The 14432-nt window shown below is 42.5% G+C and overlaps 2 protein-coding genes across 2 annotated transcripts in view; one reads left to right on the top strand and one right to left on the bottom strand.

The window, feature by feature from the left end:
• znrf1 (zinc and ring finger 1) overlaps positions 1 to 9476 on the top strand; it is a 45967-nt gene extending 36491 nt beyond the window's left edge. Inside the window, exons 3-5 of the mRNA XM_058396844.1 lie at positions 6918 to 7023; positions 7838 to 7926; positions 8042 to 9476. Of these exons, the coding sequence (XP_058252827.1) occupies positions 6918 to 7023; positions 7838 to 7895 (164 nt within the window). The 3' untranslated portion in view covers positions 7896 to 7926; positions 8042 to 9476. The remainder of the gene's footprint in view (positions 1 to 6917; positions 7024 to 7837; positions 7927 to 8041) is intronic.
• A 1036-nt stretch (positions 9477 to 10512) lies between these two features.
• Positions 10513 to 14432, bottom strand: part of ldhd (lactate dehydrogenase D) — an 8060-nt gene continuing 4140 nt past the window's right edge. Inside the window, exons 7-12 of the mRNA XM_058396843.1 lie at positions 14166 to 14365; positions 13923 to 14051; positions 13181 to 13308; positions 12821 to 12911; positions 11760 to 11871; positions 10513 to 11265 (exon numbers count right to left, since the gene is read on the bottom strand). Coding sequence (XP_058252826.1) covers positions 11100 to 11265; positions 11760 to 11871; positions 12821 to 12911; positions 13181 to 13308; positions 13923 to 14051; positions 14166 to 14365 — 826 coding nt within the window. The 3' untranslated portion in view covers positions 10513 to 11099. The remainder of the gene's footprint in view (positions 11266 to 11759; positions 11872 to 12820; positions 12912 to 13180; positions 13309 to 13922; positions 14052 to 14165; positions 14366 to 14432) is intronic.

Genomic DNA, 14432 nt, shown 5'->3' with positions numbered 1-14432 from the left:
TTGAATATTGTACTCTGCTACACCAAAAAGATTTTGTTAATTCGATGTGAAAAAATCTTGTGTGATGAACAGAATTTTGGGATCGCTTTTTCTTAAAAAAAAAAAAAAAAAAAAAAAACACTTCCGCCATTTCCATGTTCTTCTGAAACAACCTTCCAGGACTGAGCTGTGCTTCTGCCACCTCCTGTACAGGGACAACGTCATTATGGAAATGTTTCCTAAAAAGCAGTTCACGCAGTCAGCCTTGTGTTTACAGAGATTTTAATCCAAAATGTTATTTGTCACAAACACAATCATACATTACTACACACAACCTAGTGCTTTTTTGCGTGTCTGTGTTTCACAACAATTAAGAATAGAAGAGAATTAGCTGTAAATAGAATTGGCTGTAAAGAGAATTGGCTGTACAAGGAAAAAAAAGACAGATAAAATATGTACAAATGTTGCGTATGAGTAGAAGACAATGATAAGTTGATATGAATATGAAGCTCCACTTAGCTTTTTGTCTGTGTTTCCATGGAGATATGCGTGTGGTCATTAATTAAAAACAAGTAGATTAATAAAATCATTCTGTCACAGAGATTCAAAAAGAAAAGTGTGTTTAAACACTCAAATAAACACACTGAACATCTGTAGAAAACTTTTCTGCTGATTCAGTGTGTACTTATTATCATTATTTCCTCCCTCTCTCTCTCTCTCTCTCTCTCTCTCTCTCTCTCTCTCTCTCTGTTCCTCTCTCTGTCATTTTCAAGCTGAACACTGTACGTAGAACACGAGCCTATTGAGATTAAATCACTGAATGGGAAGTGTTATGGGTTTGTGGTTCTGAACTTGTAACCAGTGAGAGGTCAGTTAAGGACTGGAGATAAGCAGACACGCGGATAACCTCAACCCTCGCTAGGTGTGTCAGTGATTTTCACAACAAACAAGCTGAAGTGAGTCTAAAACTAACACAGTGCTGAAGATGACTCAGCATGTGGACACAGACAAAACTGTGTGTGTGTGTGTGTGTGTGTGTGTGTGTGTGTGTGTGTGTGCATGTATTGAGTTTGAAAGTGAAATGTAAAGAAGGAAACCAATCAGGGGCAAGACACTCAATGTGAACACTCAATAAGATAAGATAAAACTTTATAAATGTTGAAGATTAAGATAAATATAAATGAAATATTCTGTACATTTCCCACCCTCTTGTGTTCATGTGAAGCTAGATGTTTTATTAGCTAATGCTGGACATGAATAAAACACAACAAGCCAAAAAAAATAATGAGAATAAAAGGCAAACGTATAGCTTTTGTATGACACCAGTGACAGATCACCCGAGAGCAGGTCACCTTCAGCACCTAGTTTAGTATAATGACCACGGTGAAGATCCAGATGAGGAAGTCACAGCTGGTTCTGGTGAGCTCGGCTTGGCTAAATCTGAGGAGCGAGCAAGCGAGACAGCTGAATTCACCGTGTGATGCACAGGGTAAGGTGCTCTCCTGATTTAGATGGACGGTTATTATTTTAGCCAGCGGTTTCTGAAGGCTTCTGGAGATAAAGTCTGTAGCATTGAGAACACTGGGCAAGGACAGCTGTCCTGTAAGGACACGGCTCACGGCTCGAGGAAAACACGGCAGAGTGTTCCGGACTGGAGCAGGACTCATTTTCACTGAAACTGCTTCTACAGTACAGTAATGTGAGGATGGGGATTTAATGTTAGACATGATGTGACTCCAGAGTCTCAACACATGACCTAATGGGAGGATAGTACACCAGCCGTGTGTGTGTGTATAACAAAAAAGTGTGTTTGTGTGTATATTTATGTATACGTCTATCTATCTATCTATCTATCTATCTATCTATCTATCTGTCTGTCTGTCTGTCTGTCTGTCTGTCTCTTTCTCTCTCTCTATATATATATATCTCTCTCTATCTATATATATATATATATATATATATATATATATATATATATATATATATATATATATATATATATATACACTATATTGCCAAAAGTATTCTCTCACCCATCCAAATAATCAGAATCAGGTGTTCCAATCACTTCCATGGCCACAGGTGTATAAAATCAAGCACCTAGGCATGCAGACTGTTTTTACAAACATTTGTGAAAGAATGGGTCGCTCTCAGGAGCTCAGTGAATTCCAGCGTGGAACTGTGATAGGATGCCACCTGTGCAACAAATCCAGTCGTGAAATTTCCTCGCTCCTAAATATTCCACAGTCAACTGTCAGCTGTATTATAAGAACGTGGAAGTGTTTGGGAACGACAGCCACTCAGCCACGAAGTGGTAGGCCACGTAAACTGACGGAGCGGGGTCAGCGGATGCTGAGGCGCATAGTGCGAAGAGGTCGCCAACTTTCTGCAGAGTCAATCGCTACAGACCTCCAAACTTCATGTGGCCTTCAGATTAGCTCAAGAACAGTGCGCAGAGAGCTTCATGGAATGGGTTTCCATGGCCGAGCAGCTGCATCCAAGCCATACATCACCAAGTGCAATGCAAAGCGTCGGATGCAGTGGTGTAAAGCACGCCGCCACTGGACTCTAGAGCAGTGGAGACGCGTTCTCTGGAGGGACGAATCGCGCTTCTCCATCTGGCAATCTGATGGACGAGTCTGGGTTTGGCGGGTGCCAGGAGAACGGTACTTGTCTGACTGCATTGTGCCAAGTGTAAAGTTTGGTGGAGGGGGGATTATGGTGTGGGGTTGTTTTTCAGGAGCTGGGCTTGGCCCCTTAGTTCCAGTGAAAGGAACTCTGAATGCTTCAGCATACCAAGACATTTTGGACAATTCCATGCTCCCAACTTTGTGGGAACAGTTTGGAGCTGGCCCCTTCCTCTTCCAACATGACTGTGCACCAGTGCACAAAGCAAGGTCCATAAAGACATGGATGACAGAGTCTGGTGTGGAGGAACTTGATTGGCCTGCACAGAGTCCTGACCTCAACCCGATAGAACACCTTTGGGATGAATTAGAGTGGAGACTGAGAGCCAGGCCTTCTCGTCCAACATCAGTGTGTGACCTCACAAATGCGCTTCTGGAAGAATGGTCAAAAATTCCCATAAACACACACCTAAACCTTGTGGACAGCCTTCCCAGAAGAGTTGAAGCTGTTATAGCTGCAAAGGGTGGACCGACGTCATATTGAACCCTATGGATTAGGAATGGGATGTCACTTAAGTTCATATGCGAGTCAAGGCAGGTGAGCAAATACTTTTGGCAATATAGTGTGTGTGTGTGTGTGTGTGTGTGTGTGTATTTGTGTGTAGATGTATTTGTGTGTGTGTGTATATATTGATATATACACACACTGTTATACAAACACATCCATACAGTTTGTATAAGTGTGTGTGAGTAGTTTTCTTTGTATAGTTATGTATGTTTGTGTGCATGTGTATGAGTGTGTATTGTGTAACAAACGTGTGTGTGTGTGTATTTTTGTTTGTTTTTATAACAAACAAAAGTACAAGTTTGTGTCTGTGTGTGTATGGATGTGTGTGACAGACTTTATTGATAATTTTGATGGAATGAAGCAGGTCTTAACACGCTGTATATCTGAATCCTGTGCTCTGTTTCAGTCAACTTTAACACACACACACACACACACACACACACACACTCCAGTCAGTTCACAAATTCCCTACATTTGTACATGAACGGTCATTTCCAGCTGGTACAGACCCACTCCAGTAAATTCTCACTTCTTCTTGTGTGCTGCTGTGGTGGAAATCAAGACATTGAAACAGAAATAAAGAAACAGCAGTAAAACAGAGCAGTGACCTCGTGCAGTGTCCAGTAACATCACCCGGCTGTGTGTGTGTGTGTGTGTTTAGCTTCCTGACTGCACATATGAGCACATGTCCTAGCTGACTGTTCTGCAGTTGTTACAGCGGTTACTCAAGGGTCATTTTGTTCTCGCTGTTTTAAATTAAAATGATTCAGATTACTGACCGTCTAAATCAGCTATCCACAGCAACTGAACTCTTTTATTTCAAGTTAGTAAGAGTGCATATGGTTGTCATGGTTACAGAATGAATTTAAAACTGATTACATTTTTGTCCTGCAAAAGTCCTGTCTCTCTCTCTCTCTGTCTCTCTCTTTCTCTCTCTCTGTCTGTCCCTGTCTCTCTTTCTGTCTGTCTTTTTCTCTGTCTGCCTCTCTCTCTCTCTGTCTCTGTCTCAGTCTCACTGTCTGCCTCTGTCTCTCTCTCTCTCTCAATTAATTTATCTGTCTGTCTGAATGAATCCTGGTCGATCTTTTCCTGTTTCCTTTTCTTCAACTCTCTCCCCTCTTTCTCTATCTTTCTCTCTCTGTCTCTCTCTCACACTCTCTCTCTCTCTCTCTCTCTTTCTCTCTCTTTAGCAGCTAAATGCACATGATATTTTTAAGAGATGTAATGCACTGGTCAGCTTACAGCTTACCTGGGCTTTTCACAGCATGCACACACACACACACACACACACACAGCTTTTGAGTGTGAATGGAACCCAACTGGGATTATAACTGTAATGAAAATAGTTAGCCTTGTAAAAGCTAATGTAGAAGCTGCATTTGACGTGTGAGGAGTACGAGAAACAAGTGCAGGAGTCAGGACCGGACCGTGGCTCTCCAGTCTGTTCTTCATTAACACACTTCCTGTCATACTCACATCCAGGAAACATACACACACACACACCTTTCTACTGTAGTGAACTCCATATTGGTGTAGTCTGTAGGAGGAGGAAGTAACAGGAAGTTTTCCCGTAGCGTAGTTGCTTGCTCATGTGAGCTTCATTATACTAGTTGTTATTGTTGTCTTTATAACGGTTTGTATCTTTCTCGCTGTCCATCTGTCTCCTGCCCCTCTCCCCCCAGCTGCCCGCACGTCTCTCACTAATGTCTTTTGTTTTTGGACTCTAGTCACTGAAACACAATTTCAGGACAACATTGTTTTATAAAAACACTTTTCCAGACCCTCAGAGATCTGATGAAGGTTTTAGCTGAAGTGTTGATGAGGGAAATGGAGCTATTTAAAAACGTCTTTCCTGCCCTGTGATTGGCTCCAGATTGTCACATGACCCACTTTTGGAGTATTGTTATCTGTCTGTCTGTCTGTCTGTCTGTCTGTCTGTCTGTCTGTCTGTGTCTGTCTGTGTCTGTCTGTCTGTGTCTGTCTGTCTGTCTGTCTATCTATCTATCTGTCTATCTATCTCTCTTTTTTTCTTTCCATCTATCTCTTTCTCTCTCTCTCTCTCTCTCTCTCTCTCTCGATTCAACTTTTTCTCTTTTTTTCTCTATATATCTCTTTTTCTCTCTCTCTTCCTTTGTCTGTCTCTCTCTCGTTAGTGATGTAAGTGAATAGTAATACATTATTTGGTTTAAACAGATGTTAAATCATAAATAAATACAGATCAGTCAGTGGGCAGAATATACTTTGTTTGTTTGTTTTTGTTTGTTCTGTTTCTCACTCTTTCAGGGAAGACGTTTCTGGTGAAGCCGTGGTGCACATGTCTGACCTGCAGGACATGGAATTAGACACGGAATCTGGCAACCCACATTTTCCTAGCTTTATGGTGCATTGTACAGTGAGCCGCTAAAATAAAATATCATTAAATAGTTATTGTTGTCCACTGACTCGGTCACTTTGGACACAGGTTTTCCGGAAGCTTCAGTAAGGTTCCCGAGCTGAATACTGAATGCTGTTTGTTATGGTTTGTGAATGGAAAAGTCCACTGACCTCTGCTTTTAAAACCGGCCTGGAAAAAAGAGATGAATATTTTGGGCAACAAACAGATATAGATAATGGTATTGTGTTACATGTCTGTCTGTCTGTCTGTCTGTAATCCTTTCCTTTAAGAGAGCTTTCTCTCTGTCATTTCTTCCTCAGTTCTCTCTCTCTCACTCTGTCTCTCCCCCCCCCTCTCTCATGAAGTAAAGCCTTTCATGTAGACAGCATAACTATACCACTGACCTCAGAAGATAAAAGAAATGCAGATGAGATTGTGCCAGTTTTCAGAAACTGTGTGTGTGTGTGAAGTGCTATGCTGATAGCATTTACGGTTAGCTAGTGACTTAACTTCCAAATATAGAATTTCTCTAGGCTACATTAGCTGTTAGCCTAATTCTAACCTGGTCTGTCAATACTTACACATACACACACACACACACACACACAAAGCCACACAGGTGTTTCCAAGGGAAGTGGTGAGTCCGTGTGAAGAGAGTGTGTGGTGTGTGTCGTCGTTGTTCTGTGTTTCCTGGCATTGCAAAAATAATGTTTACTGGTAGTGATGGAGACTGTGTGTGTGTGTGAGTGTGAGAGAGAGAGAGAGAGAGAGAGAGAGAGAGAGAGAGCGCTCCTGCCCTCAGATATCTGTTCAGAGTAAAAGACCTGCAGGTTTCAACATGCGCCTGAGCTGAAGCACTGGTTCTCTTCACCACAGCAGTCACACTGAGGATGCAGGACTGTTCTCCACACTGCCCCCTGCTGTCAGGACAGTCTCAGCTCAGCTCTCTCACACATTCACACACACGATGTATTTCAGTTGATAATGGATAAAACGAACTGATTGGGACGTGTGTAATTAAAGGGCAGAGGGTGGTGCTGTAACCTTCTGCTAACCTTTTTCCACTGGTCACTGTGTGGTTTCGGTTGGAAAAAGGCCTTGGGGGTGCGGGCATGTGACATTGATCTGATTTGGCCTTTTGCAGTGATGTACATGACTCTTTATCACAGAGTGCAGCCTGCAGGAATGTATTCAGTAGTTTCTCTCTGATCTGTCAGGACACACACACGCGCACACACACACACACACACACACACACACACACACACACACACACTGGTTAAACTGCTAATAAATTGATGCTACAAAACAACTGCTCATTATATCTCTTAACCTGAATGTAACTAAAAGTGTTTGTGTGTGTGTGTAGATGACGTGCTGGCAAGAGACGCGGGCGAGTGTGTGATCTGTCTGGAGGAGCTGCAGCAGGGAGACACCATCGCCAGACTGCCGTGCCTCTGCATCTATCACAAAAGGTAAGCTCTGACCTCCTCTCCAGTCTGAACACTTTTACCCCAGATGGCTCATTCACCCTGTAGTAGTGACACTTCTGTCTGTCCAGATTGACCTAAGGTACAGTTACTGACCCTAGCACCATATTGTCCTCCTCCTCCTCTGTCAGTAGAAAGGGATTACTATAGGATCACGACTGACCGGATGATATTACAATAGTGACCCTGATAAGGAAGAGGGCTTCTTATCCCTGAACTGTATGATTCATACGACTACAGCGTACTGAAAATGTGGAAGAATCCATATGTGTGGACTTCACACTGGACTCCTGACCGGTGATCCTGAGAACCTGGGGAAGCTCACTGGACCTTTCAAACATGACTCAAAATCTAGTGAGGCCTGGGCATTAGTGTGTAGACCTCTGATAGGAGTGTCCCTCCAATACATTCTCTCTCTCTCTCTCTCTCTCTCTCTCTCTCTCTCTATCTATCTATCTATCTATCTATCTATCTATATATATAGATATATAGATATATAGATATAGAAACACACAGTTGCAGTAGGAAATGATTTATAATCACACTGTCCAGTGTTTCCGAGATGAGGACAGCTTCCCATTTGAGTCTGCTTCCTTTGAAAGTTTTTTCCTCTTGAGTTTTTCCTTGTTCCTGCCGCACATTAGGGATGATTATGAATTAAAATGTAAAATGATAATATCTATAATTCATTTTTATATTCCTGTAATACTTTGTGAAAATGTCTGCTGTTAAAAGTGGTACAGAAATAAGTGTATGTATTTATTTCCAAATAATAAACTGTGTGTGTGTGTGTGTGTAGCTGTATAGACACATGGTTTGAGATCAACCGCTCCTGCCCAGAGCATCCTTCTGACTGACCTCCATTCCCACTTACTACTGCTGAGAAAGGTGAGATTTTTCAGGAACATTCATACAGTCAGTACAGTCCAGTTCATTTATACTGATAGACAACAAAGACTTAACCAATACATTCTCTCTCTCTCTCTCTCTCTCTCTCTCTCAGGGCACTTTATGGACCTACACCTGGCTATCTGGACACTGATGTAACCAAATAAAACAATCAGTCCTATTTATTCGATCAGATTGGATCAAACCTGTGGCGATGGAGATGCAGAAAACCAAATAGAAGAACAGAACACACCGTCGAGTGTTACTTTCACACGTATCCCACAATCCCCTTGCCTGCTCTACTAGCTAGCAATTGTGCTACCTGCTAACTGCCCCTCATTTTAGTGACCGACGCTGGATCTTTGTCCCCTGGAGTCTCGGGTCTTCAGGGTTCTCCTCTGATGCACCTGTCCAACAGGAAGATGGACAAAGGGCTCCCAGCTGGAGGAAGGGGCGGGGCCAAACGAATGCCCAATCGGGTGGCCGTGCCAATTGTGGAATATGCTGATTAGATGGGTGTTGCTTGTGCTTCATGTTGTCCTTATTTGGAAATGGGGGCGGGGTTAGGTGTAGAGGTGTATGGGGTCGGAATTTGTGGGTGAGTGTGTTCTGTGCGCCAAAGCTGTGTGTGTGTGGTTTACATTTTGCTGTGTGTTTCAGTCTGGTGTGTGTGTGTGTGTGTGTGTGTGTGTGTGTGTGTGTGTGTGTGTGTGTGTGTGTGTGTGTGTGTGTGTGTGTGTGTGTGGGGGTATCAGCATTGGGAATTGAAATTTCCCTCACCGAGTCACATCGGCCCGTTTACTGATTTCTCATTTACGTTTTCAATTTACGGTGTCACTCCAATTCCCCCATAAGGGTGTGTGTGTGGGTGGGTGTGTGTGTGTGTGTTTGAGTGCTTGTACACATCTGGAAAGCTGCTTAACGTCTGGATGTGGAACCACAGACGGACTGGTGTGAAACTGTTGCGAGATACGATCTTCCTCTCCTTTTTTTTCCTTCACAATCCTGTGAGAAAACTCACATAAAAATAAACTCTTGAAGCTCCTGGATGCCTCTGCTGTATAAAGAACATCCGCTGTTAGAAAATGTGAGAATTGTAAGAAAAAAAAATATCCACAAGCAAAATGGACAGATGGACAGAAATAGCCTGAAAAGGACTGATGGGTAAAGGGCGGGGCCATGCAAACTGACCAATCACATGGCTGTCCTGATCCCAGGGTTGTGATGAGGTGGGCGTTGCTTGTTCTTCATGTTATCTTCATTAGGAAATGGAGGTGTGGGGTGGGGTGAGGACGGACATAATCACAAAGCGACCTGGACAGCAGGAAACGTGCGGTCAGTGACGACGGAGCGCCACTTAGGGACGCTCTCGTTTCCTGCTTTCCTTCATTTCATGTTTTTTTTTTTATGGTAATATATTTCTGAAGATGTGAATGGACGCCTGTTTTTAGGATGTACAAACTTAATTGTCTGATGACTTTGATGTGCAGTCTGTGGGCTGAGTAACACTGATAATGATATCTATAATTAAAAAAAGACAAAATAATGGACTTTGGAGTTGTGTATTTTTCTTTAAGACACACGGTCAGTTTCACTCTTCACTAATGACAGGAAATTGCAGACGATCCACATGCAGACAAATTAACACACATTTAACATCCCGCCCACACGAGGGGAGGAAACGGAGGGGTGGATGGGGAGGAAGGGCTAATAAATGATGTAAAAATGTGAGTCGTAAAGACGTTTGGTGTTGTCCAGTAAGTGGAGATGACCGCCCTGAGAGAAGATTTGACCTCATTATCTCAAAATTCACCTGGCCACTGATCATAGGGCAGGATAAAAGCTCTCGCTATCGAAAAACACTAATATACAGTTTCCCATTTTCCCACTGAGGCTCCAGGAAAACCTCAAAACTTGTTTTTCTTTCCGAATCTGCCCGACACATTTTTAGTCCTGTGAGCGATTCAGCTAGGACGGTGGACGACTTTGTAGAGCAGTTGTTTTGGATGCTCTCCGTTTGGAAGTAAATAAAGACCGGGTGGAAGTGTCTCACATTTTACTCGTGTGCAGTACAGGGACCTGAGTGTTTCAGTGTGGATGTACAACTTTAGGGAAACAGTCGAAAGCGATAATGTGGACGCGGAGCGCTTTTAGACTAAAATTATTTCAGAATTTATCCGGATTAGTGTAGACGTAGCCTAAGTACTTAACTACTACTAACTTAAGTACTAAGTGGTTAAGGCTCTGGGTTGTTGGTTAGAGGACTGGACTTCAAGCTCCAGCCCCACCAAGCTCCACTGTTGAGCAAGGCCCTTAACCCTCTCTGCTTTAGGGGTACTGTATCAGAACTGCCCCTGCGCTCTGACCCCAACTTCCTCAGCTGGGATACGTGAAGTAAAGTATTCCTCTGTGCTGTAATGTACGTGTGATGACGCTTCTTGCCCAGAGTTATTTTAACAACATGCCAACTGATCACAATTCAAGGACACTACGGCTGTACTGTAATCAGGAAAACATTGAGAAAAATATCACGGGATATTGTACGGAAAAATAATGAGAACTGCTGTGTTTAAAAAATGCAGGAGATGAAAGCTAGATGTTTTATTTTCACAGGTGAATGAAGAGCATAGGAAATCATTTCAAGCCTGAATCGACACCGTTTCTTCTGAATCGTGTAAAGTCTAAACTGACTCTGTGCCATTCATAGTGAATCATTTCACGGCTAAACCGAATCGGTGCCATTTCAAGTGAATCATTTGAAAGCCGAATCGACTCACTGCCTTTTATGGCTAAATTTTTAAAGGGTAAACTGAATCATCTGCATTTAAAGGGACTCATTTACAGTCTTAACCAAATCACCACCATTTATAGTGAATTTAGTGAATCGTTTAAATGTTGAAATGAATCGCCACCATTTATATAAATCAGAAATACCCTGTCACTGCATTGCATTTGATTTGATTTGATTATAGGTCATACACTCAGACTCCTGGCTAGAGAGAAAATGACCGTTTGAACACCTGACAATAACAATCAAGAAGTCTTGAGAACCATTTCAGTAGGACTGATGTCCTAACGAGAACTCTGCACATATAACCTAGCATTTAAAATGAAGTGATGTACTCATGATCGCTCTGTCCTCTGTGCTCGGGAGACCACAACTCAATGGTCACCTACAGGACTTTCCCAGGGTTCATGAGGTTTTTGGGATCCAGTGTGGCTTTGATGCCCTGCATCACCTCCATGGTCAGCGGGCAGAGTTCCTCTCGCAGCAGAGTCCTTTTCCCCAAACCCACACCATGTTCTCCTGTACACGTCCCGTTAACTGACAGAGCCCTCCTGTAAAACACACACACACCTTAGAAGTGGGGGGAGCAACACAAATTAGTATCCATGTTAATGAGAACCCACTCAGGTCCTAAAGTCCACCCCATTTTATGCACAAGGTCCTTTATCGTTGAAGAATCTTTACAGCTGAGAGATCTTTATGTAACTCACCCTTTCATGCATCTTTTTTATTAAACGAGTACAGAGAGTTAATTATGTATATTAAATTCACACAATAATGAAAGTGCTTAAGGCAAGCCATAAAATACATTAAAATATCTGCTATTTCTGTCTTCGTATGTTTTGCTATGAAAACTGTCAATTTTAAGCAACATTTTAAATGATTAAGTTATCTGGAATAAAGTTTAGACTGTATTTGATATTTATAAGTGTACTAGAGTTTCCATAGAAATATGCTTGATAGTAGAAAACATTTAAAAACATTTAAAAAGAGAGAGAGAGAGAGAGAGAGAGAGAGAGAGAGAGAGAGAGAGAGATGTTCAGACCTGGCCAGTCTGTGTGTGAACTTGTGAACCCTCTGCACCTCATCAAGGTCGTCTGGGTTTAACACAATTAAGCAGTGGAAGTTCCCGTCTCCAACATGACCTGCGATTGGACCTGACACAACATCACACTCAGTTACTCCAAAACGTCCCACAAAAAACATGCGTGATTCAGTGACGTTTTTTTGTTTAGGAGACATTTTTCACATACAATCCCTTCCGAAAGTATTGGAACAGCAACGCAAAGACACTTGAGTTTAAGATGAATATGTGACATCTTAACACTGGACATTGTCCCAAAGCAGCTTTACAGGAGTATAGAAACACAGAATAAAAATAATAAAGTTTCAAATTTAAGTTATTATTTATCCCTAACATTTAGCCTTAGGTGGAAAATCCCCCTGAGATCTGAGATCTGTGTGTGTGATCTGAGGAAGAAACCTTGAGAGGAACCAGCCTCAGAAGGGAACCTCATCCTCATTTGGGTGGCACTGGACAGGAAATAATGTAAATGTAAATAAAGTCCTTTCTACAACAGCATCCAAGAGCTCCTGAGGAACTAATAGGTCAGTGTCATTTCTGAAGTCATTATAGACTAATTCCTTCCTGTGTAACACATCTAGATAGAAATAGAAGCTGAAATCGTCTCATATTCATGGTCAAGTTCGGACCGAAATGTCTTCAGTGTATAGCAAAAACAAAAAAACAAAAAACAAATGGCGCTTGGTGTTCCAATACTTTTGGAGGGGAGTGTGTGACAGAAATAAAGCTGTACATTGCTGTAGTCTAAAGCACTAAAGTATTGACATGACAAGTTACATCACTGGTCATCAATTTCAAGAGAGAGAGAGAAAAAAAACAGAGGTCAGGGAAGGAGTGTTTATCATTGTTATAATGCCTGTGTGAACTACGGGGGTGGGGTGGGGAGTGTTGGGGTTGGGGGGGAGTGTGTGTAAGAACTGATTAAATTATTAAAAGGTGTTTGTGGTGTAAGGGGAATAAAACAGAAAGCTTTACACTTGATTTAACCCTAACGTCTCATTCGGACTGGACACTGTGTACACCTGTGATATTGTGTCTGATGAGGTCATCTTTGGTTTCCACTATGACCTGAGGCAGACGGGAGATCGGCACACACACATCCGTGGCGTACGCCTACATAGCACACCACACACACACACACACACACACACACACACACACACACACACACAGTCAGCATTTTACACTGAGCTACATTTCCACCACTTTAATTCAAATGAAGATGAATGATTAAATGAACTGCAGCCAAACACACACACACACACACACACACACAAAGTGATGAAGACTGCAACACAACACACACACACTTACTGCAACACACACTCTGATTCACAGTCTCTCTCTCTCTCTCTCTCTCTCTCACACACACACACACACACCTTGCAGCTCGGCCGCATTGCCAGTGCGGCATACCAGGCATCATGTCGAGCTTTCCATAGCCGTGACCGTGTCTCTTCATCCTCAGCCCAGGCGAAGTCCGAGCCACCGTTCTCCCGTGTGATCTCCTCTGGACACACACACACACACAATTCTATTATTTTATATATATATATATTATATAATTATTTGCATATTTATAATGTACCTTTTATTAAACCATACACTACATGACCAAAAGTATCTAAGACACCTGACCATCACAGCCATACGAGGCTCTTCCTCCAACTGTACAATTACAGAGGACAGTACAGAGTTTCAAAACATGCTATATCTTTGTTCTTGAAAACATTTTTTCCTTGTTCAGATCAGGAATCTCAGCTTTTGGTCTGAAACCAGATTGTAGCCTAGGATTAATGATCCATGACAATACCTGATGGACAACAACAAACTGCATGAAAAGCATTTCTGCCAAGTTCAGAAACATAATCAGATGAAAGGTGATATAATCTAGAGGTTATGCTAGCAGGAACAGTGATGGGATGTGTTTGGTGCTTTATTAGGAACACTTTGAAAACTTTGATTTGATTAATATTAATTTTATATTTTTATGAAGCACTTTTTAGATTTTTTTTATACTTATATTTGTGCAAAACTAGGATGTGTGTAAAGTTTCATGCAATTTGAACTTTGCTGCATCCATCAATGTTCTTTGGCAAAACACACACACACACACACACACACCTGTGATGGACACCTGCTCCTCCAGACTCCTGGAGCTGCCGTGGAACTCGAGGAAGAGCGTTGGCAGGACCGGGTAGGACAGAGAGCTGAAGTGGTTACAGGCAGAGATCATCACATCGTCCAGGAACTCTGTAATATGACACAGAGAGCCTTCTAAAACTGACCAACACTTTTAGAGACTAAAACTGACCTAGTAATCTGGATGTGCAGATGGTGATGTGTGGACTCTTACTGTTCACCCACCGATGCGAGCGATGGGCACTCCGGCCTGCAGGACCTGCACCGTGCTGTCCACGGCCGCCTGAACCGACGGGAAGGAGCAGACGGCCGACACCGTGCTCTCCGGAATGCCAAATAGCCGGAGTGTGGCTTTGGTCAGGATCCCCAGCGTCCCCTCAGAGCCCACAAACAGGTTCGTTAAGTTATAACCTGCTGCTGTCTTTCTACAAACAGAGAAAGAGGTCACGGTGAGGATGAACGCCAGGGTGAAAGGGTTTGTTTATTGCCGCA

Source organism: Hemibagrus wyckioides, linkage group LG08, assembly GCF_019097595.1.
Source record: "Hemibagrus wyckioides isolate EC202008001 linkage group LG08, SWU_Hwy_1.0, whole genome shotgun sequence".
Taxonomy (NCBI): Eukaryota; Metazoa; Chordata; class Actinopteri; order Siluriformes; family Bagridae; genus Hemibagrus; species Hemibagrus wyckioides.
This window is presented reverse-complemented; position numbering and strand designations above follow the sequence as displayed.